This window comes from Rhinatrema bivittatum, chromosome 5 (genome assembly GCF_901001135.1).
Source record: "Rhinatrema bivittatum chromosome 5, aRhiBiv1.1, whole genome shotgun sequence".
NCBI lineage: Eukaryota > Metazoa > Chordata > Amphibia > Gymnophiona > Rhinatrematidae > Rhinatrema > Rhinatrema bivittatum.
Genome location: NC_042619.1, coordinates 82,624,020 through 82,647,747, shown reverse-complemented (window position 1 = coordinate 82,647,747; position 23,728 = coordinate 82,624,020). Strand labels below are relative to the sequence as shown.

At 43.1% G+C, this 23,728-nt stretch overlaps 1 protein-coding gene across 3 annotated transcripts in view; it reads left to right on the top strand.

Annotated features, from left to right (window-relative positions):
- The window catches only part of LOC115092050 (intraflagellar transport protein 88 homolog), a 283,575-nt gene extending 275,346 nt beyond the window's left edge, over positions 1-8,229 (top strand). For all 3 annotated transcript variants that reach the window (XM_029602517.1, XM_029602518.1, XM_029602519.1), the window contains exon 26: positions 7,614-8,229. In XM_029602517.1, coding sequence (XP_029458377.1) covers positions 7,614-7,735 — 122 coding nt within the window. In that variant the 3' untranslated portion in view covers positions 7,736-8,229. The remainder of the gene's footprint in view (positions 1-7,613) is intronic.
- The last annotated feature ends 15,499 nt before the right edge of the window (positions 8,230-23,728 follow it).

The window sequence follows — 23,728 nt, the reverse complement described above, 5'->3', positions numbered from 1 at the left end:
AAATGCAATAATAATGGGAGATTTCAATTACCCCAATATTGACTGGATGAATGTCTCCTGGGGGCAAGCTAGGAAGAAAGAGGTTCTAGATTCCATAAATGACTGCTTCTTGGAGCAGTTGGTTCTGGAAGTGATAAGAGGAGGCACTACTTTAGAAACAGTTTTCAGTGGCATGCAGAACCTGAAGCAAAGGGACAATGATGATGAGTTGCTTGACAATAGTGATCATAACCACTGAAGGGAGAATAATAAAAACTACTGATAAATGAGGAAATTAGAAGAACGCTGAAAGAAACAGTTGTGAGTGTTAAGTTTGCATGAGGTGTAAAGATTATTTAAAAACACCATTTTGGAAGCCCAGATACAATATATTCAACAAGTTAAAAATGGTTGAAAGAAGATAAATTACAGTCAGCAGAATTACATGATATTGAAAGAGAGTCTATCAAGCCAAAAAGCATCCCTTAAAAAATGGAAAGCAGATACTAATGAGGAAAATAGGAAAGGGCATAAGCATTGTCAAATTAGCTATAAAACACTAAGGGGTGGTGCGCGCATGTTATAAAATCAGGGGTCAGCGCGCTCAAGGGTGCACACTTGTGCATTCTGCGCGCACCGACACCCACGGCCTTCCTCAGTTCCCTCCCAGTCTACTCCAATTTCGGAGCGGACTGGGAGGAAACTTTCCAACCCCCTACACTAACCTCTCTTCCCCTAACCTACCCGCCCCTAGCCCTAACCTAGCACCCCCCAAAACTTTACCTTACCTTTTGCGCCTGCCTCGGAGCAGGCGCAGGTTGCACACGCCGGCACGTGATCCCCCAGCACAGCAGCAAATGGCTGCTGTGCCAGGGGCCTCTAGCCATGCCCCACCCCACCCCCCAACCGAGCTGTTCCTTTCCCGAAGCCCTGGGACTTACACGCGTGGCCAGGCCTTTGAAAATAGGTCCGGCGCGCATAAGGCCACCTACACGCGTAAGCCTTTTAAAATCTTGCCCTAATTAAGTACGCCAAGAGAGAATGGAGAAGAAATTTGCCAAGAAGCAAAAGCTAATAAAAAATATCTAAGTACATCAAGAAAAAAAGGCCTGCACATTAAACTATTAGATGATGAGGAGGTAAAAGAGGCACTCAGTGAGGATAACACTCAATTCTTTGCTTCAGTCTTCACTGCAGAGGATGTTGGGAAATATCAACACCAGAACCATTATAGGTTATATTTAGAGGAAGTGAAGCAAATCACTGTGAATCTGGAAGAGGAGCTAGAGCAACTAGACTGACTAAATAGTAGCACATCATCAGGACCTGACAATATTCACTCCAGAGTTCTGAAGGAACAGTATGAAATTTCAGATTGTCAGTAGCAGGTCTGCAGTCTATCATTACCTGAAGACTGAAGGATAGCCAATGTAACACTAGTTTTTAAAAAGGGCTACAGGGATGAGCAAGAAAACTACAAATCTGTGATCCTTATGTCCATGCTGCTTAAAATGGTGGAAGCTATAGTTAATAATAAAATCACTGGGTATATGGATAAACGTGGCTTTATGGGAAAGAGCCAACATGGATTTAACAAACAGAAGTTGCACTTTACTAATCTACTAGAATTTTGTGAAGGTGTAAATAAGCATAGCTAAGAGTGAGCCAGTTGAAATGGTATATTTTGATTTTCTGGAGGCATTTGATAAAATCCTTCATGAGAGACTCCTTAGGAAATTATAAAGTTATGAAATAGGAAGCATTGTCCTATTGTGGATAGGAAACAGTAGAATTAAATGGCCAATTTTCCCTTTGAACAGAGCAAATAGTAGAGTGATCCTGAGATCTGTAGTGGTCCCAGTATTATTTAACAAATGCATTAATGATCTATAAAAGGAAACAGTGACTAAAGTGATCAAATGACACACAATTATTCAAAGTAAACTGTAGGGAATTGCAGAAGAACATAAGACTTGCCATACTAGGTCAGACCAAAGGTCCATCAAGCCCAGTATCCTGTTTATAACAATGGCAAATCCAGGTCACAAGTACCTGGCAGGATCCCAAGGGATAGATACCATGCTGCTTATACCAGAGATGAGAAATGGATTTCTGCAACTCCACCTTAATAATAGTTTATGGCCATTTCCTTCAGGAACTTGTCCAAACCTTTTTTAAACACAGCTACACTAATAGCTTTCACCACATCCTCTGGCATCGAATTCCAGAGCTTAATTATGCATTGATTAAAACAAATATTTTATCTTATTAGTTTTAAGTGTATCACTCAGTAACTTTAATGTATGTCCCCTAGTCTTTGTACTCTTTGAAAGAGTAAGCAACTGATTAATGTTCATTCATTCCACGCCACTCATTATTTTATTAGACCTCTATCATATCTCCCCTCAGCCGTCTCTTCTCTGATAAAATTGCCCAAAAACTGGTAAGATCTGCAGAACAGAACATACAAATCATTGCAAATGACCTGAAGAAACGTTTAGCTACCATTGGAATACTTAAGTTTTCGAGACGACAATAGTGCAAGGAAACATCTGAATTCCACCAAGAAGACTTTGAAAGGTGTGTATTTATTCCACAAAATTAGAACGGCAACTCCACTTTCAAACGGCAGGCATCTTATAAGGGTCCCCCGACACGGTCCCGTGTTTCGCTGTGGCTGCGTCGGGAGGGACCGTAGACATCAAAGAAATGTAAAAGAAATACATGTAGATAGTGGAACTAAAAAGAAAGGCTACCACATTTAATGCAAAAGTAAAGAAACATACCTCTTATAGTTTCATTCCAAATTTCACCAAGGAGCGTAAACACCCTCATAGGAGACAAACATTTAAAGCAGAAAAAAGGCGCGAAAAAGGGGACCCATCGCGAGACTTAAGTTTTCCCCAGGACCACAATACAGCATTGCTTACGCAGCAGTGATGTGCATAGGAGAATTGTCAGAAGGAAAATCTTTCTACAATCTCATCATCTAAAGCAGTGTTTCTCAACCACCAGTCCCTGGCAGCATTTCTGCCAGTCCATGGAGCAGAGTCAATGCAGGAGGATGAGAAGTAAGCAAGACTTGCTCTACAGTGCATATACTAAACTTCATCCTGCACCACAGCCAGCAGGGACTTTTCTAAACCCCCCCCCCCCCCTCCCACCATTCCTGCCTTGCCCCATGGACCATTTTGTTTTCCAGCTGGGGTCAGTCCTGAGGCCCGATCTCTGGGAAGAGACTTCCGCAGGGCCTGAGAGCACAGCAGACTCTGACTCAGTCTCATTGTGGCTCATTAGCATTCAGCTATGGTTGCTCCCCTTCCAGAGTTCGGGCTTTGAGATCGGCCCCAACTGGAAATAAAAGTCCACGTGGCAAGGGCATTAATTCTAGTAGTGTTACTTGGCTGGCAAGGGGAGCAGCAGTTGCTACCCTAACAGAATGGGGGGTAACCTGCACAGAGTGGAGTTGCTGCCCTTGACAGAGGGCTTAGGGGGAGGCCTGCATAGAGCAGCAGTTGCCACCAAGTGCAGCTTGCTGGGCAGACTGGATGAACTATTTGGTCTTCTTTTGCCGATTGCTATTATGTTACAATGAAGAGAGAGAGGGATTTTTTTTTTTTTAAATGGCCATCTAGTAGTTGACTGGAAGGGGGAGGAAAACTGAGAGGGAGGGGGGGGGGTTTCACCCCAAAGATCAACTGATGGTTGAATGGGAAGGAGAGGGATGTATTTTTTTTCTTTTCTGAGGACAATACTGCTCGCTGTTTGGTATAAGGAAAAGAGAGAAGCCTAGGGGTAAAGGATTTGTTGTGGGGTATTTTTTGTTTTTGCTTCTTTTTTAGTAAGAGCAATTTTTTTAGAAAATTTTTTTAAACTGGCTAGTTCCTTCTTAAAATGACTCGCAGCAGCTGTAGGGCTGACCTATGTGATTAAACATTGGGTGTGTGGGGGGCGGGGGGGTATATTCCCGTTCTCACTGCCCCTTCCTGCTCATCAGCACTGCAACTGGTCCATGTAAGTTAAGTAAGGTAGGTAGCTGGTCCCTGGCATAAAAAAGGTTGAGAAATGCTGGTCTAAAGTATGCAATGCAAAACCTTCATAAACCTGAATCTATTTAGAACAAAATGCTTTAGACTGATGAAATTAAATTGTTCAGCCACAACTATACAAGATACATTTGGAAAAACAAAAGTGAAGCTTTTGAAGACAAGAACACCTTGCCAACCATTAATCTTAGAGATGGATCTGTTATGCTTTGGAGTTGGGTAGCAGCCAGTGGCGCAAGTACTATTGTGTGCGTGGAAGGAAAAATAGATTCAATTAAATATCAACATATCCTAGAAGTTAATGTCCCACAATGCATGAAGAAATTAAAGCTGAAAAGAGGTTGGATACTTCAGCAAGAGCCATGAAGTATTTACAGGAAAGACAGACGAAGGTTTTGAAATGGCCTTCACAGTCCCCGGACTTGCATATTACTGAAAATATGTGGGGAGATTTCAAACATACATGACATATAAGAAGACCTAAGAATATTTCTGAGTTAAGAGTTTTTTGCAAGAGAGAGTGGGAAAAATTTCCCAAAAGCAAGAACTGAAAGATTCTTAGCTGGCTACAGAAAATATTTGGCAATTATTTCTGCCAAAGGTGGACATTGCACTGACTGAAAGGATGCAGAAACTTTTGCATGTACCATATTCATTATTTCCTTATTGGGAATCTGTAAAAAACGGCAAATAGTAATCAGAAAGATGTTGTGTTTAACTCTGTCAAAAAATCACAAAATCTTCACCTCTTAAATTCTGGGAACACAGTCAAGAGTCTGCGCATTCGTCTTGCCACACAGTGACAACAAAATAAGTTCTTTTTTTGACATTGTAAATCTTTATTTGAAAATTAACATTAAGTCCCATTATATCGGGCCAGCCAGCCATACAAGCCAGTTTCACAAGTTTTATTGTCAAGATAAACAACTAAGATTTTTTACATATAGACATATATAGAAAAAAGAAAGAATAGAGAAAAGAAAAAAATGGAATAATAAAATGTTTTTTGATGTTTTTGAATCTGAATAAAAGGTTTAAAATGGAGGGGTGTTTTTTTAAGACTGATGCCTGATCTACCTAACCATATGCTTATATGTTCCATAGAGAACTTGCATATAAGTTCTGAGGTCTTTTTCCTCCTGGATCAATTATTCTTTAATTCCTGTTGGTATAATTGAAATTTCGGTTCCAGTAATTTATGTGGAAGCTTTTTGTGATTTTTTTGACTTTTTGTCTTGAGCTTGCACTTACCTGTCAGTTTTTTTTAAGTGTTTAACTGTGTGCCATGTAGAACTTGTGTCGGCTTCTGTTTACATTCGGGCCGATACAGAAAAAAGTGCGGGAGAGCCAGCAAGCGCCCGCTCTCCCGATGCGAGCACAGGCCACTCTCCTGTGCACACGATTTAGTACTGGCCCGCATGCAAATGAGGGCCTGCGGTAAAAAGAGGCGCTAGGGACACTAGCGCGGCCCTAGCGCCTCCTTTTTGACAGGAGCGGCGGCTGTCAGCAGGTTTGACAGCTGACGCTCAATTTTACCGGCGTCGGTTCTCGAACCCGCTGACAGCCACAGGTTCGGAAAATGGACGCCGACATAATTGAGTGTCAGTCTTCCAGGCCGCAGGAAGATTTTTAATTTTAATTTTTTTTAATTTTTAATTTTTTTTAATTTTTGGGGCATGAGACGTAATATAGCTATGATATTAAGTCGGAGGTGTACAGAAAAGCAGATTTTCTGTTTCTCTGTACACTTCCCCGGTGCCGGCCGAAATTAACTCCTGTCTTTGGGCAGGCATTAATTTCAGAAAGTAAAATGTGTGGCTTGACTGCACATTTTACTTGCCCAACAAAGGTAAGGGGGGGGATTTAGATAGGGCTGGGGGGTGGGGTAGATAGGGGAAGGGAACGGAGGCAGGCTGCACGGCTCGGCGTGTGCAGGCTGCCGATTTTGCGCAGCCTTGTGCGCGCCGACCCCGGATTTTATAAGATACGCGCGGCTACGCGCGTATCTTATAAAATCTGGTGTACTTTTGTTCGCGACAGTGGCGCGAACAAAAGTACGCACGCGCGTATGTTTTTAAAATCTACCTCGAAGTTTACCCCTATTAACATTGAGGACATTTCATAATGTATCTCCAAGAATCTTCTATATTAAACATGCTGACTTTCTAATGCTTTCTACCACTTATGTTCTCTTAAGACCCATGCATACTGTTTTAAAACCCTTGTAATTCAGAACATACCCCCTTACATGGTACCTACTACATCATGCATTTTTAGCCTACTTTTTGAAAGAAAAGATCGCTTATGAGATTGTCTGTTTATGTGGCTGCCTAATAACTTTTTTTGTTTGGCATCCTATCCACAGCAGATTTTCAAGACATGAGGACTCTGACAGGAGTGATTTTTTTTTTCCAGATCCAAACCTATAGACAGACTGTTGATGTATATGTGCACATGAAGTCGGCTCTAATTGGAATTTCTCGAAAAGCCTTTTCCTCCAGATTTTTAAATTAAGCCAGTATTATTAATAAAGCTCCTTAAAATAGTATGCCTAGCAGTGTGTGCTGTGAGGTATCTCTAATACTTTAAATGTAACTTATGAAGTAGCTCAAGTATATAAAATATAAATTATTCCCAGATGATTTTGCCTACTCATTTTATATTTTTGTAATTTGAGCGTATTCTGTCATTTAATTTGTAGAATAGGCATCTCTCAGAATCTTCAGAGATACAATCATTTAACCAAAGAGGTGTAGGATCTACCCAAGTAATAGAGCCAATTTGTGTATTCTCCAAGCCTTTCCTTTTTTCCTCTCACTATCCTTATGTAATCTATTCTTACATAAGTGTCATGTGGATGAGAATAAAATGTTATCTTCTGGACAAACAATTCTCCATGCATCAACCAATCCAAGATCACTTGTATAGTTTTATAAAACCATCTTAACCTTCTTATCGTGTCTGTTATCCATTTTAGAACAATCCAAGAAATACCATAGAACAGTATTAAAATCACCAGCAAGAATCAGCTGTCTTTCTATAAAACCTAAACTTTTTCTCCTGTTCTTGGTTTGAGGCATATATTGAAACAATTGTAATAGACACTCAATGTGCATGTCGCTTAAATGTACATCTTTGCTTTTCTGGTCTTTGTTACAAGTTGCATAGTGAATAGTGGGCTGTTGTAGTCTTTAGGGTTTCTGAATGAAATTTACTCATGTGCAGTGCTTGAAACTATTCACAAAGCTGATCACAATAAGATTACTTGCATGCTGTTTTATTTAGTAGACAATATGCATCAAGATTGTTTTAACTGAAGAGTTTAAAAGTGAACTAGCTGGAGAGAATGCATAAAATGTTTTTAGCTTATACTTTTACCACTGGTTTTGATGACTTGTCTTTCAGAGACATGCACTGACTGTGACAGTAATTTTATGTTTGTATTCTGTGGGTTTTGGTAGTCTATTGGTTGACTTACTAAATTAGTTAATTTTGGTATGTCATATTCCTGATTCTAGTCAAGTTTTGCAGTAATATGTTAGCTTCTTTAGTGAGTGTGTGTGTAAAAATGTTTGTTTTGAATTCTAGATGCCTCATATATGGATCCTCTTGGCCCACAAACGGAAAGACCAAAAACAGCAGCAAAAAAACGAGTTGAAGATGATGACTTTGCAGATGAAGAGTTAGGAGATGATTTACTCCCAGATTAGGATTTGTCATGTGATTGAATTGTAATAGAAAAGTGTTTACTTTACAGATGTTCTTTTATGAGATTCTGTTGTATGTGAAAATATTTTTGTACAGACTGTATTACATGTATAACATTTGTTCCTGTTAAGCCAGTAGTTAGAATCAGGTAGATTTCTGTTTTGGTTTGTGTAACTAGTTCAGAGTGTTCTCACAAACTGGCTATTAACTACATAAATTTGGAGCAGTGCATTCTATTTACTAGCATGTAAATTTATAATAGTATGAGTATATTTTATATAAAAGCAGCTGGAGCTGCTGTTGCTTAGGCAAGTTGTTCTTTTGGCAGTAATCAGTTGTTTTCACCAGGCCAAGTGGCTGACACGGATTTTTAGGCTCTCTGTATCACACACAATAATTGTTTGACTTTTGTTATCTGTCCTATATTGTGAAAGTTCTACTATTTATTATCAGTTATGCTTACATTAGCAATAAAATTATTTTTGGTGTTTCTAAAGTATCAAGATGTGCGTTTTCTCTCAGATGTTGTTCAAGTCATGTTAGAATTAATCATAAAAGCCTGTCATAAGAAGCATTCAGATTCATTAATCTGATGTCAAAGTTTTAGTACTGTTAAAAAAAAAAAAAAAAAAAAAATTCTGCCCCAAAGATATTCATTGACATGAACAAATGAATGAATCTGCATACTACTTTAAAAAAAACAAAAACCTTAAGAAGTGGTGTCTCTCTCAAGACTTTCAAGAAAATGAAGTGTAAGTGAGGTTTCAGGACAGAGCCCCACTTTGAGCCACAGAATATACGAGCAGCCTAGTCATTTCTTCTCATTCCTGTTCAGGTATGTGTTCATCCCACCCTTCCACACTGTAATATGAGCATCTGGAATGGGGCGAGGAAAGACAGCATGCTCAGATTCTGAGCCCAAAAACAGATCTCCAAATCCTGGATTGGGGTGACAACAGAGTCTGATGTTATCAGAGAGGAAAGGTATAAATTCAGAGAGCTTGGCTCACCCAAAATCAGGATTCAGAGAAATGCACTGCCAACAATATGTACACCTAGTGCATTAAAAAAATCCATATTTTAGCTTAAAATAATAGGGACATACCTAGGAAATGTCATATACAATTTTTAAGTGAAGTTTTGGGACTGTCTGCTGGAGTTGTGAATGCATAGGCTAATTTTAAAACGAGCACGCGTTTTAAAACATGTGTGTATCTGTGCACGTGCGGAAATACTCGAATTTTAAATCATGAGCGCGATATCCAGTTCATTTACCTGTTGAAAAGTCCTGGAGTGAAACTTCTGAATGACTAAAATCAAGGAAATTAGCTACATTTAGGAAAAACCGAGCTTGAACTAATGCAACACCATGAAAACTATCTCTAATCCTGCTTCTTTATTAATCAGTGGGGAAAAGATTAAACTACTTTTCCATCATTATCGACTCAAAACTATCATTTATTCCAAAGATCAAAGCTGTTGTTAGATCAGGTTTCTACAAGTTGCGACTACTTCGTCCTCTCAGATCACTGTTACCTTCTGATGACAGTCAGTGGTTCAGTTCATAATAATGCTGCTGCTTGATTATTGCAATGCACTATATTTAGGTTTATTTGCAAGTGTGCTGAAGTCAATACAGCTGCTGCAGAATGCCACAGGCCAATTAATTTCAGGACTCTCGATTCAGGAACATATAAGCCCAGTTCTGTCAAGCCTTCATTGGCTTCTGATTCAGTTCAGAATCAAGTACAAAACAGCCCTGCTAGTCCATAAACTTTTTAATTTACCACCTGCTCCTTAGATTACATCCTTGCTGAAGCCATACTGTCCTTGCAGTATAGTTACACAGTCTACAAGCCGCTGCTCACTGTGATCTACGGTTTTAAAATACGGAGTTATGCGTGTAACAGTTGGCCCTTCCCCAGAATGCCCATGCCCTGCCCCAACTCCTCCCCTTTCCCACCCCTTTTTTGTTACTTGCACACACGTATATTCATGCATAACCTCTGGCTTTTAAAATACACGTCGTTCGCAAGCAGCCCACATTCTTGTGTATATGAGCTTTTTAGCATGAGCAATGCTTTAAAAATTCACTTTAATTATCTGTTTACTGTTATATCCTGTATGGATACTTGGGATACCCTTTTGTCACATTAGGATAACAATTCAGAACTAACAACATCAAAGGCATAAATTTGCATATCTCCAATGAAGCTACATTCTGCATGCCACCTCTCTTACAATAGCGTGCATTGTCATTTTTATACAAATAGATTAGGAAATAGCATGGGGGGAAGATGCGTTAGGGATAGGAAAAGTGATGTAATCTGTCTAGGAAAACCCCAAGACTAGTCCACCTCAGACGCAAGTGGTCTTGAAACAAAAAAAGAAAACACACACGCACACGCACGCCCTAATTGCAAGACCATGGCTTGCAATTTTGACTATTTCATGTCTTCCTTCATCTGCTCAGCTGAGGTACTTAGTCACAGCACAAAACTTTGGCATACAGCAAACTAACTGATATCTCCTCCTTCGCCAGGCTCCACATTGTCCTACTTGTAATGTATTCTCCGAGAAAAGCAAACTGCTACTACTTATTTCTATAGCACTATTACACAAATGCAGCGCAGTAAACAATATTTGAGGGAGGTATTCTACAGCGCACCATAAACAGTAAATATCTTGGTATGTTCCACACATTATAACCTCATTTTCAACTGTCCAAAGGTTGAGATCTATAACAGCCAGGGTGGAGCAATTACGCTGTCCTATAGTATTCTTCTGATGCAGAACAAGGGTGAAAAAAAGGAGTCCAGAACTTTTTTACAATGAGAAATATCCATAATCACCCACAAATATACAAGAGGAAGTAAAGAGCACTCGCAATACTCAATTCACACGGCTGGAGGAGGGGGCAGGGCAGAGCAGAACAGTCTAACCACAACAGACCAGAAATCTTTAAATTTCACACTTACCTAAGAGCACATCTTCTTGTGGATTCCATGTACATGTGATCATCCAGCATGTTTTGTCTTAATCTGCATCACAACAGAACACATGAAATATGGCCACCATATCTATCACCAGCATATGGCGATCACAGCAAACTTGCATGTGCAGATTATGGTCGTAGTAGACAGCTATCAAAATGCACCAGACCCACATGAGTACAATCTGATCACAGTAAGACAATGGCCTGGATTGGTCACTGTTGGAAACAGGATGCTGGGCTTGATGGACCCTTGGTCTGACCCAGTATGGCATGTTCTTATGTTCTTACATGCCTGTTAGCACTTCCTGTATTTCCTACACAGTATAGGAAAATTGGTTATACCAGGGATGTAGGCTACCATGATGTCAAAAAATAAAGTGACACGTCTGGCATCAGTTGGGCAGGTCTTCTAATCTCCAGAAGTGTCTCCAGTCATCTTCTGGAAGAGACCATTAACCAGAAACTGTGAAGATGTGTCAGAACTTTCATCTCCACAGGCAAACATGAAGAGTCCTCTCACCCCAGAAAAAAATGAACTGCGTGTTGTGAAGCACTTAAGGGGCAAAAGCTCTCTGGACTCTTGGTGACTGAAAAAGGGGATTCACTGCACTACTAGGAAAAAGACTAACTTCACCTTAGGAGTCCCTGGATGGTCATCATGTAGGGAGGGGTCCCTATAAAAGAAATCTAACTGGTTAACAAAATTTCTCAAAATTCTACTCAGACCACATTGCTCCCGGTGGCCTCTCCTGCATGGTATACTCTGGCCGGGGTGGCAAAGGGCATCACATGCCATTCCACAGCAACGCCACTGGCAGCCTGAACCAAAAGGGGGGCAAACTTGCTCCTACTCCCCCCTCCCCCCCAGTGGATACTCTCTTTGGGTTCCCCTGTGAAAAGCTACACAGGTTAGGCTCTTCAGACTGGAAAAGAGAAGTCTAGAAAATTATGAGTGGAGTGGAACAGGTAAACAAAGGACTGTTGCTTACCCTTTCAAATAATATTAAAACAAGAGATATTCCATGATACTTACAACCAGCAGTTTTAAAACCACTCCTAGGGGGAGGAGTTTAAGATGGCAGCCGATTAGGAGGCACGGGAAGGCACGGGAAAGCAGCTTTAGTTATTTTCTTCTAAAAACTTCTTTTTCAGCTATAAGAACTAAGCTAAAATGCCTCACACAAAGCGGAAGGCACGGCTTCGAGAAAGCCTGCCGATACCAGGGTCAGGAGACTCGACGCAAGCAACAATACCTGCCTTCTTTGCCTCGACACCCCAGCCGAGAGAGACAGGACTGATGGCCGCGGTGGACAGAGACATGGAGCGAGCGTCTCAGTCCCTGGCCGACGAGATCTCGCTGAGTCCCGGAGCGCCCGAGATCCCGTCCCCACCTTAGCACGTGGATAGCCGCAAAAGGACGCTGGCAACCTCGCAGGGGGACCTCGTAGGGCCTCGTGCCCAGGCAGAGAGAGACCCGGAGGAGACATCATTGCTGGGTGTATTGGAGCCCGGCGCGACGCAGACTGAGGAAAGGGACACTGTTGCTGGAGCCGCTAGTGCGGGTGAGTCCTATCAATTAACCTCCTTCCTAGTAAGACCTGAGGAGGTGACTATGGACTCTATTTGGGACGCTTTAGCCGCTATTGAAAATGCTGTGATTAATCTTTCTAAAATGTGTGTGGAAACAAATAGATGCACTAAAGAAAATGAAAGGAGAGTTGAGAAGCAAGACCAAAAAATACAAGAAATTGAGGAAAAAGTTAAAAAGTTGGAAAGTTTTCAATATCATTCCATACAAAGCGAGACGGTAATTGATAAAAAAAATTGAGAACATGGAGAACATGATTAGAAGTACTAATATTAGAGTCTTAAATTTTCCTGTGATTACTTATATAACTCCAATGGAATTATTTAAAAAATACCTAAATGTTATATTAAAAGTTCCCACAGAGGCAACTCCCTTAATCACCAAAGCATATTATATACCATCAAAAAGAGAAGAACAACAAAATCAACCACAGCAGGCTCAATTGAATATCACAGACATTTTGGAACTTTCACATGAGGACATGTTCTCTGAGAGAGGGACTTTATTTGTATCCTTCGCTTTTCTTTCTGAGAAGAATAATGTACTGAGGCTATTCTTTCGTAATAGAGCCATAGAATTCTATGGCCAAAAAGTCTGGCTTTTCCCTGACATCACGAGGTCTACTCAGGAAAGGAGGAAAAGATTTATACAAATGAGACAAGAAGCGTTGGCTATTTGTTCTAAGTTTATGCTTCGTTACCCGTGCAAATGCGTAGTCAAGTATATGGACTCCGTATATGTTTTCTTTGAACCTTCACAACTCCGTTTCTTTATTGATTCTCACCAATCATCAGCGACATAGCTAGTAACAGGAGGCACGCAATAGAAGTATACTCGGCATGGGATCGACCACCTTAAATATTTCTTTTTTCATTTTACTTTGACTTTGACTTCGCTCCTTGAGTTCCTACTCACTCCCCCATATATTTCTTAATTATTTGATGGTTACTTGTTATATTAAGTCTTGAAATAATTTTCTTATCAAGTCTGAATAATGTAACCATTGTTTCAATCACAAGGGTGTTATTGTGTATTTGTGTAAAATTCAATAAATAAAAAATAAAATAAAAAAATAAAAAAATAAAACCACTCCTAGAAAGTACTTTTTCACATGGTTTAAGACAAGTTCCTGGAGGAAAAGTCCATAAAGCGTTATCAGCCAAGTAGTCACTAGGGTAAGGGTTTCCTAAGCTTGTCCCGGGGATCCCACAGCCAGTTGGGTTTTCAGGACATCCACAATGAATATGGATGAGATAAATTTGCATATACCGAGCCTCCATGATATGCACATTTATCTCATGCATATTCATAGTGGATATCCTGAAAACCCAAAGGAAAATTGGTTCTTAGCTGCTAATTTTCGTTCCTGTAGTACCACGGATCAGTCCAGACAGCTGGGTTATGCCTCCCTTCCAGCAGGTGGAGTCAGAGAACAAACTAAAAAGGCACCCCCTAATAACTTGGTGTACCATCTGCAATCCCTCAGTATAATCAATATCCAAGCAAAAAGAAAACACAATTCAACCACTGAACAATTTAACAGCCAATGACTAGACCAACAATAAAACAAATGGTCCTAACTTTCAGAACTATATAGCTGTAAGGTGTGTAGATTCTTCCATTATCTTCACATCTGCAAATCTACTGTGTAGGAAGCAAAGGAAAGAAAAAATTACCAACGGGCTTACCAAACTCACTGGGCGGGCGTCTGGACTGATCCATGGTACTACAGGAATGAAAATTAGCAGGTAAGAACCAATTTTCCTTTCCCTGTACGTACCCGGATCAGTCCAGACAGCTGGGATGTACCCAAGCCGCCTTAACTGGGGTGGGACCCGGTAAGTCCCGCACGGAGAACTCTGCTACCAAAACAATCTGCATCCGGAGCCCGGACGTCCAAGCGATAGGGCCGAGCAAAAGTATGCAGAGACTTCCAAGTCGCTGCTCGACAAATCTCTTGAGGAGAAACATTTTGACTCTCCGCCCAAGACGTCGCCTGAGATCTGACAGAATGAGCCTTAAGACCATCAGGTAGGGATGGCCCTTTCATATGTATGCCGAGGCAATGGCTTCTTTCAATCATCGGGCGATAGTAGTCTTGGACGCATTATGCCCTTTCTTAGGGCCACTCCATAGAACAAAGAGATGGTCTGACAACCGAAAAGTATGTCACTTCCAAATATCGGAGAAGAACCCGACGAACGTCTAACCTTCACAATTCCTGAGCCTGAGAGGAGTCGCGATCCAAATCTGAAAAGGCCGGCAGCTCAACTGACTGATTTAAATGAAAAGCCGACACCACCTTCGGAAGGAAGGATGGCACCGTCCGAAGAGAAACTCCCGAGGACGAAAACCGCAAGAATAGCTCCCGGCACGACAACGCCTGAAGCTCTGATATCCTTCTCGCCGAACAAATAGCCACGAGAAATACCGCTTTAAGTGTCAGATCCTTTAACGTGGCCCGCTTAAGGGGCTCAAAGGGCAAGTCGCAAAGCGCCTGCAGAACCAAGTTCAAACTCCACGAAGGGCATACTTGACGTACTGGAGGATTCAAATGTTTGGCTCCTTTCAGAAAACGTGTCACATCTGGATGTCCCGCAAGGGGAGCACCGTCCACCTGGCCACGTATGCAGCCCAAGGCTGCTACCTGAACACGAAGAGAACTGTACGCCAAACCTTTCTTCAGGCCTTCCTGTAAGAACTCGAGAATGTGAACTACTGTGGCTCTTTGCGGGGAAACCTGAAAACCGCTACACCAGGAATCAAAAACCTTCCTAACCCGTGCGTAAGTAAGCAACGTGGAAGTCTTATGTGCGCGAAGCAGAGTAGAAATCACCGACTCAGGGTACCCTTTCTTCCTCAGCTGGCGCCTCTCATAAGCCAAGCCGCTAGACAGAGGCGATCCGCCTGATCGAAAAATATTGGAACTTGACAGAGAAGGTTTGGAAGGTGTCCGAGATGCAAGGGACCCTCGGCCGCCAAGTTGATTAGGTCCGCGAACCAGGGTCTTTGCGACCACTCTGGAGCCATGAGAACTACCGGTCCCTGGTGCGACTCAATTCGTCTGAGCACTTTGCCCACCAGAGGCCAAGGGGGGAACACACAGAGAAGCATGCTGCTGGGCCAAGGGAGGACTAGAGCATCTACCCCTTCTGCTCTGTGCTCCCGTCTGCGGCTGAAAAACCATACCGTTTTCGCGTTTGTTCGCATTGCCATCAAGTCCAGGTGGGGAACACCCCACCGCCGGATCAAGAGTTGCATCGCCTCCTCAGATAGCTCCCATTCCCCAGGGTCTAGCTGTTGACGATTGAGAAAGTCTGCTTGAACGTTGTCGACCTCGGCTATGTGAGATGCCGCAGATTGCGTTCCACCCATCCCGTAAGCTTGTCCGCTTCAACGGCCACCAGCCTACTCTGTGTTCCTCCCTGTTGGTTGATGTAGGCCACCGTGGTGGCATTGACGGATAGGATCCTTACCAACTGATGGCGGACCGGGGGAAGGAAGCTGCACAATGCCAGACGAACCGCTCTGGTTTCCAAACTATTGATGGACCACTTCGACTCTGGAACTGACCACTGACCTTGAGCGGAGTGCGACTGGCAACCGGAAAGGCTGGCATCTGTTGTCACAATCAGCCACTGTGGATTCTCCAAATCCCCTGCTGTAAGTGCTCCAGTACTAGCCACCACTGGAGACTATTCCTGGCTGGATCCAGGAGAGGCAATTGAAGGTGGAACTCCTTGGACTTGGGATCCCAGCAGGAAAGCAACGCTCCCTGCAAAGGCCTCAAATGAGCGAACGCCCATAGGACCAATTTCAGAGTAGAAGCCATAGAACCAAGAACTTGTAAATAGTCCCAGACTATGGGCAATGGGAGAGTCAGCAGCCGCCGAACTTGAGACATCAACTTGTCCATTCTCTGCACGAGAAGGAAAACCTTGCCCACTATCGTGTCTAATTCCAACTTTTGCGACAGAACCAGCTGACTCTTGGGAAAGTTGATCACGCAGACAAGGGACTGAAGCCACCGTATCACCAACTGAACTGCCTGCTCGCAGAGGCGCTGTGACTTTGCCTGAATGAGCCAGTCGTCCAAATAGGGATGAACCAGAATCCCTTCTTTCCGCAGAGACGCTGCTACCACTACCATGACCTTGGTGAATACGTGCGGTACCATCGCAAGACCGAACGGCAGCGCTTGAAACTGGTAATGTTCCCCTAGCACCATGAACCGGAGAAACCTTTGATGATGCTCTTGTATACCGATGTGCAGGTAAGCCTCTGAGAGATCCAAAAAGGCCAAATATGCTCCTTTGTGTACGGCCGCAATGACGGATCTCAAGGTTTCCATGCGAAAATGGGGAACCCGAAGGGCTCTGTTGACCTTCTTCAAGTCCAGAATGGGATGGAATGAGCCCTCCTTTTTTGGAACTACAAAGTAAATGGAATATCTGCCTGTCCGGCACTCCCCCGTCGGTACTGGAATGATCGCTCCGAGGGCCTTCCAAGTGAGCCAGTGTCTGGAGTACCACTTGCCTTTTCACTCGGGACCCGCAAGGAGACACCAGGAAAAGGTCCCACAGAGGGATAGCAAAATCTAAAGTGTAACCGCGACTTATAATGTCTAAGACCCATTGATCCGACGTGATCTTAAACCATTCCTCTCGAAAAAAAGAGAGACTGCCCCCTATTACCGGAACGGAGGAATGGACTGGCGCACCTTCACTGTGCCGCCTTGGTGTTGGAGAATCCCTGGGAAGTACCATCTCAGGGAGGTCGCATGCCTCGAAAGGAGCGAGCCCAAGCCTGCAACCTCGACGGAGCTTGCCGAGAAGGAAAGGGTAGGGCCCTAGCTGAACGAAAACACTGCTGCCCCAGAAACGACCCCTATAGGAATTGAAAGGACGAATAGACCTAGGTTTGTCCTCCGCCAATTTGTAAACCTTGTTCTCTCCCAAATCCTTGATAAGCTGCTCCAGATCGTCTCCAAATAGAAGCTTCCCTTTAAAAGGGAAGGTCCCAACTGAGACTTGGAAGAAGAGTCCACAGACCAATGGCGCAGCCAAAGCAACCTCCTCGCTGCCACCGCGGAGGACATTGTTCGGGAGGAGGTCCGCAGCAGATCATACAGAGCATCCGCCATATAAGAGACAGCTGCTTCCAGGCGGTCTGCTTGTTCCGCCTCAGCCAGGGGTAGCTCCTGCGCAGTAAGCAGCTGCTGAATCCATCGAAGGGTGGCTCTCTGCATGAAACTACTGCAGACCGCCGCCCTCACTCCATGAAACTACTGCAGACTGCCGCCCTCACTCCAAGAGCTGACACTTCAAAAATTTGTTTAAGAAGTATCTCAAGCTTCCTGTCACTGGAATGGTAATGTGCTTGGCAATGGCTACTATGGCGGAATCTACTTTCGGGATTTTAAGAAAGTCCAAATATTCATCTGGAAGTGGATAGAAGACTTCTCCATATTTATTTATTTTTTTTTTATTTAGGGTTTTTTATATACCGACTTTCTTGATACAAATCAAATCAACTCTGTTTACATCGAACAAGCAGTAACTATAAACAACCATTAACCAGAGACAATTTGAGAGGAGAATAAAGTTACATTATAACAAGGATATGTTAACTTGGAGTAAGAAATAAGAGAGGGCACGAAAGAGGTATAATATACAATGGAGTATATGAGGGAGGCAAGGAACAGTATTCATAATAACTTATAAATGTTATTTATAATTAAGTTTGACCCAGTATGGCCATGGCTCTGCTAACGCGAAGAGTGGCTTCCGGAACATCCCACTCACGAGTCAAGAGCTGCAAGAGGCTGGGGTGGAATGGAAAGGATCGAGGAAGAGCATGCAGACCGGACAACACCGGATCCTCCGGGTGTCGATCTGTCACCAATTGCGGAACTGGCAAATCCAGCTCCGTAAGCACATGCGGAATTAGAAGATCCAGCTCTTCTCTCCTAAACAAACATCCCATTCGACCGGAGCGGCAGAATCCACGTCATCGCCCAGATCCTGAAGGGGGTCCTGGAGCGCGGGGTCAGCCGACAGATCTGGCAGTGGCCCTTCATCCGGTACTGGCCGAGGTAATGGAGCGCAAGATGCCTCCTGAGGGTTAGGCCTGGGTCTCTTTGATGGTGGAGGTTGCTGTAAAATATCAGCCTCTGCCTCCATGTAAACTTTGTGCAAGAGCAGCACAAATTGGGAGGAAAAAGGGTGCTGCCTCTTTAAGGTCCCCTCCATCGGAGCAGAGGAAGGGGGAAGAGGCAGAGGCTCACTGGCGTCATCGGGGGGTGGTACCGGGCTTAACGAGGTGACGAAGGAAAGTCTCCTCCACCGGAGCCCTGCATCTCCTCTGAGGGGAAATTACTCAAAATGGCCACCGTTCCCACACTTTGTGGGGACGGAGCCGGTTGACAGGGGACATCCAGCCCCCGTTTGGTAACCCCTCGCGGCCGCAGGAGAGATCTGCTGCCTGGCAGAGGCAGCTGAGAAGGGTTCTCGCCCCCCGCAAGCATCGCGAACACAAGCTGTCGCGGGAGAGCCGGGCTGCCGACTCTCCACATGCCAAACACTGCACTCCCCGCAGCATGGCAGAACATGCCATGAAAAAATTAACTGCCTGGGTAGCAGTTCACCCCTTCTGGAAGCCCGGGAAGGAAGCCGGCTGTTTCATTTACTTTTACTTTTTTTTTTTTTGTAAACTAGCAGGGGAATGGAAACATTCCTGACTACAGAGGAATGAAAATTTCTCGGACACGTAGGGGAGAGGGACAGGCCCACTGATAAATCTCCCCTACTCACCGGGCTGGCACAGACTCTCCAGGTAAGTAAGCTGAAAGACCATAAGGCTCAGCTATGCCTGCATTGAGAAGAAAACTTTATACTGCAAGAAAATAGGAGAATCCAAACCCCTAACAATGAAAAGGGTTGGGTTTTGTTTTTTTTGTATACTTACTACGCTGTTGATCTAGTCATTAGGCCAATGAAAGTATGTAAAGAATATGTTTGATTCAATAATAATTAATTTAGTAAGACCAGGACCGCAGGTTATGCTGTCTTCCACCTGCTGGAGTCAGAGAAATATTGAGGGATCGCAGATGGCACACTAGGTTATCAGAGGATGCCTTTTCAGTTTGTTCTCTGATTCCACCTGCTGGAAGGGAGGCATAACCCAGCTATCTGGACTGATCCGGGTACGTACAGGGAACTGGCTGTTGGGAATCGCTGCACTAGGGAAAACCATTGCTAACCGTTGGAGTAACAAGAAATAGATCTGTTTTGGGGATCTGCCAGGTACTTGTGACCAAAACTGGTTGCTGCTGGAGACAGAATGTTAAGCTTTGATAGACCTTGGTCTTATTTAGCATGGCATATCTTAAAGGAAATTTGGATTTTTAGCCTACCTTTCCAAGAAACACACTAGCTTACATCATTTTCCCCCAAGAACTTAATATCTATGTGACAACCAGTTCTCTCAGGAGAAGGGAGAAGTTGGTATAGTGTGGGCAGCCAACTCAGTTACCTTGGCTGCCACATGTGGCTTCACTGCCACTGCTGCTTACAACACTCAAAAATGACTCAAATCCAGTGCTCGGTGCACGTTCTCCCTATCTCATTCAGTCTGTGGATATGACAGAGGCTTGAAGAACTCAAAGATGGAGAAAATGAGGAGGTGCTGTGTGCACTGTGTATGCTGCAAAAAACATGCTCTGCATAAGAACATGCCATACTGGGTCAGACCAAGGGTCCATCAAGCCCAGTATCCTGTTCCAACAGTGGCCAATCCAGGCCATAAGAACCTGGCAAGTACCCCAAAAACTAAGTCTATTCCATGTTACCGTTGCTATTAATAGCGGTGGTTATTATCTAAGTCAACTTAATTAATAGCAGGTAATGGACTTCTCCTCCAAGAACTTATCCAATCCTTTTTTAAACACAGCTACACTAACTGCACTAACCACATCCTCTGGCAACAAATTCCAGAGTTTAATTGTGCGTTGACTGAAAAAGAACTTTCTCCGATTAGTTTTAAATGTGTCACATGCTAGCTTCATGGAGTGCCCCTAGTCTTTCTATTATCTGAAAGAGTAAAAAACCGATTCACATCTACCCGTTCTAGACCTCTCGTGATTTTAAACACCTCTATCATATCCCCCCTCAGCCGTCTCTTCTCCAAGCTGAAAAGTCCTAACCTCTTTAGTCTTTCCTCATAGGGGAGCTGTTCCATTCCCCTTATCATTTTGGTAGCCCTTCTCTGTACCTTCTCCATCGCAATTATATCTTTTTTGAGATGCGGTGACCAGAATTGTACACCATATTCAAGGTGCGGACTCACCATGGAGCGATACAGAGGCATTATGACATTTTCCGTTTTATTCACCATTCCCTTTCTAATAATTCCCAACATTCTGTTTGCTTTTTTGACTGCCGCAGCACACTGAACCGACGATTTCAATATGTTATCCACTATGACGCCTAGATCTATTTCTTGAATAGTAGCACCTAATATGGAACCTAACATTGTGTAACTATAGCAAGGGTTATTTTTCCCTATATGAATCACCTTGCACTTATCCACATTAAATTTCATCTGCCATTTTGATGCCCAATGTTCCAGCCTCACAAGGTCTTCCTGCAATTTATCACAATCTACTCTTGATTTAACTACTCTGAACAGTTTTGTATCATCCGCAAATTTTATTACCTCACTTGTCGTATTTCTTTCCAGATCATTTATAAATATATTGAAAAGTAAGGGTCCCAATACAGATCCCTGAGGCACTCCAGTACCCACTCCTTTCCACTGAGAAAATTGTCCATTTAATCCTACTCTCTGTTTCCTGTCTTTTAGCCAGTTTGTAATCCACGAAAGGACATCGCCACCTATCCCATGACTTTTTATGCTGCCCATTAATTGCCACACTCCAGGATTCATGCTGCAGCTAGGAAGAAGAGGAACACATGATCACAAATGTTCTCAGAACGGCATTCCTACAAGTTAAGAGCCACTGTTGGTGTCTCTTGTTGCTGCAGGGTGCTGAAAGCAGAGCCTAGGTGCTGGTCTGGACCTGAGCATCAGGTAGTGGTGACTTTTTCATGGCACATCTTATGAGATCGGAAGGTACACTGGTTGGGAAACACTGATATATATACTATATATACATGCACTGCTGTGATGACAACTAGAACACTCTCCAAAAAGACACTTGGAACCTATAGGTATTAGGCCTATTATAATGCATGTTGGGTGTGGGTTTGACCCTCAGAAAGCCATGAATAAACTGAATTACAATTATAATATAGTAAACCTCCTATACTAAAACAGTACTAACTGCCAGCACTCAAACAGTAACAATCCAGCCTATGAAAAGGCAACACTGCAAATATTAGGCTGAGCTCTAAAACACTAGTACATCCTCTATTAGGAAAACAGAAGATACCAGGCTGTGATAGATCCCTACACAAAAACTACATGCTAGCAGAATAACTAACTTTGGGCACAGATGTAGACCACAGACAGACCCTCACCAAATAAAGAATAAAGAGACCATGAAGTACAAATGGAAACATGCAGACAAAAACTGAACTGAAAATACAAGTCAAACTCTGTATATAGTGCAACAATGGAAAACAGAAACATCAACATAAAACAATAAAATCAATACATATAATAAATACATTGATCAAAACAGCAAAACCATACTCATACAAAGAATATTTCAAAACAGCTTCCATATAGGACATCCAATAATTAAAAATTCATACACAAATTTTAAAAAATTTCCCAAACATCAATAAAGTATTTCAAAGCAGCAGACATAAAAAATAACATCCAAAAATGAAAACTACTAAGGATTTAAAAATTCCCATGCTTCTTATTTGGGAACTTTTGATTTCCAGTCACCCTGAGATTGTCTTAGACCGGCCCCCTGGCAGCAGGAGATGATGTTTGCTTAAATGTGACTTCTGTTGCCAGCTGGGGCAGGGAGGGGGATAGGAATTTGGATCAGGCAGGGATTCAGACTCTGCAGTCCAGTGCTACTGCCCCTATAGATGTGCCACCCTGTGCAATTGCACGGTATGCACACCCACTAGCGTTAGTCTGAGACAGCTTACCGTATTTTTAGAATTCAGGTATACTAATTCCCTTGCTCCTAAAGCTCATTATGTATTTATGTATCATATAAATGGGGTCACAAGTTCCTCAAATGACAGCACTCTTCAGGCACTAGCAGCAGCATTAGTAGTGGAAATCAGTGTGGGGGGTCTTTGATCCAAAATGCACTCACAGGCCATGCAGTGGCACTTCCCTTGCATGAGATTCTGTGATAACAGGAAGCCCCTCATGAGGATAGATCAGAGCTGCTGCAGGGCCTGTGAGCTTGCTCTAACTCCTAACTCCCATGCTGACTGCTGCTGCTGCTGCATGCAGATCACCAGCAGGCTTGGGACTAGCCACGAGATGAGGGGAAGACAAAGTATGTATGGGCCAGTGGACATCTCCATTGCTTCTCTCTCCACACCTGCCGCTGAACCTACCCAAGAGAAAAATGTTGCCTCTAACATCAACCTGCCTCTTTCCACCAGCTGCTATCCACCTCTAGCCTGGGGCCCAATTGAAAATGTTGCCACTGACCCTAGCCAGGGTGATGGTTGGAGGAGGAGCTGCTTAAAGGAAGGGATCAAATGCAGGAAGGGTTTGAGTGTTGGATCAGGTGGTGAGGGATTGGCTGTGGAGAGTGAGAGAAGGAGAATGACAGAAGATCAACTGGGGGATATGAAGAAGCTGGGAAGTGAGAGGAGATCAGCTGAGGGGGTGAGAGAAGGGTTGGAAGGGAGGCAATGTGGCTGGGTGTTAACACAGAGGGGATGGTGTGAGAGGGAGAGGCTGATAGAGGATCTGTTGAGGGTTATAAGAAAGGCTTGGGGTGAGAGAGGATGAGCTGTGTGGATACAAAAAGAGCTGGAGGGGAGTAAGAGAGAAAGAATGTACAATGTAAAAGGGCTATAAGTATGCCAGAGGACATAAACTCTCAATCTCACGATCTTGAGATTGAGAGTTTATGGAGGTTTAAATTTTGGTAAGTGCAAAGAATCGCTGCAGCAGTAAGTGTTAAGGAAATGATTCTATTTGATAGCAGTAATAGTAGAATGGTTGTAATTTATTATATATGTTATAGATTTTCAAAGACATACTCGGCTCTAGAGAAATGTGGAGATGGAAGTTACGCCTGTTGAAGGCAGCCGGCGTTATTTTCTGAGTTTGTAAATGATACAACAGTTTTATCTGGAAGATAAAGGAGGGCAGCAGAGCCTGTACGTTTAATAATTACACGGTTGTGAATGTAGGTAAGAGTATATTAGGGCACTGTTTAGATTTAAGGTTGTTGTGTGATATTTA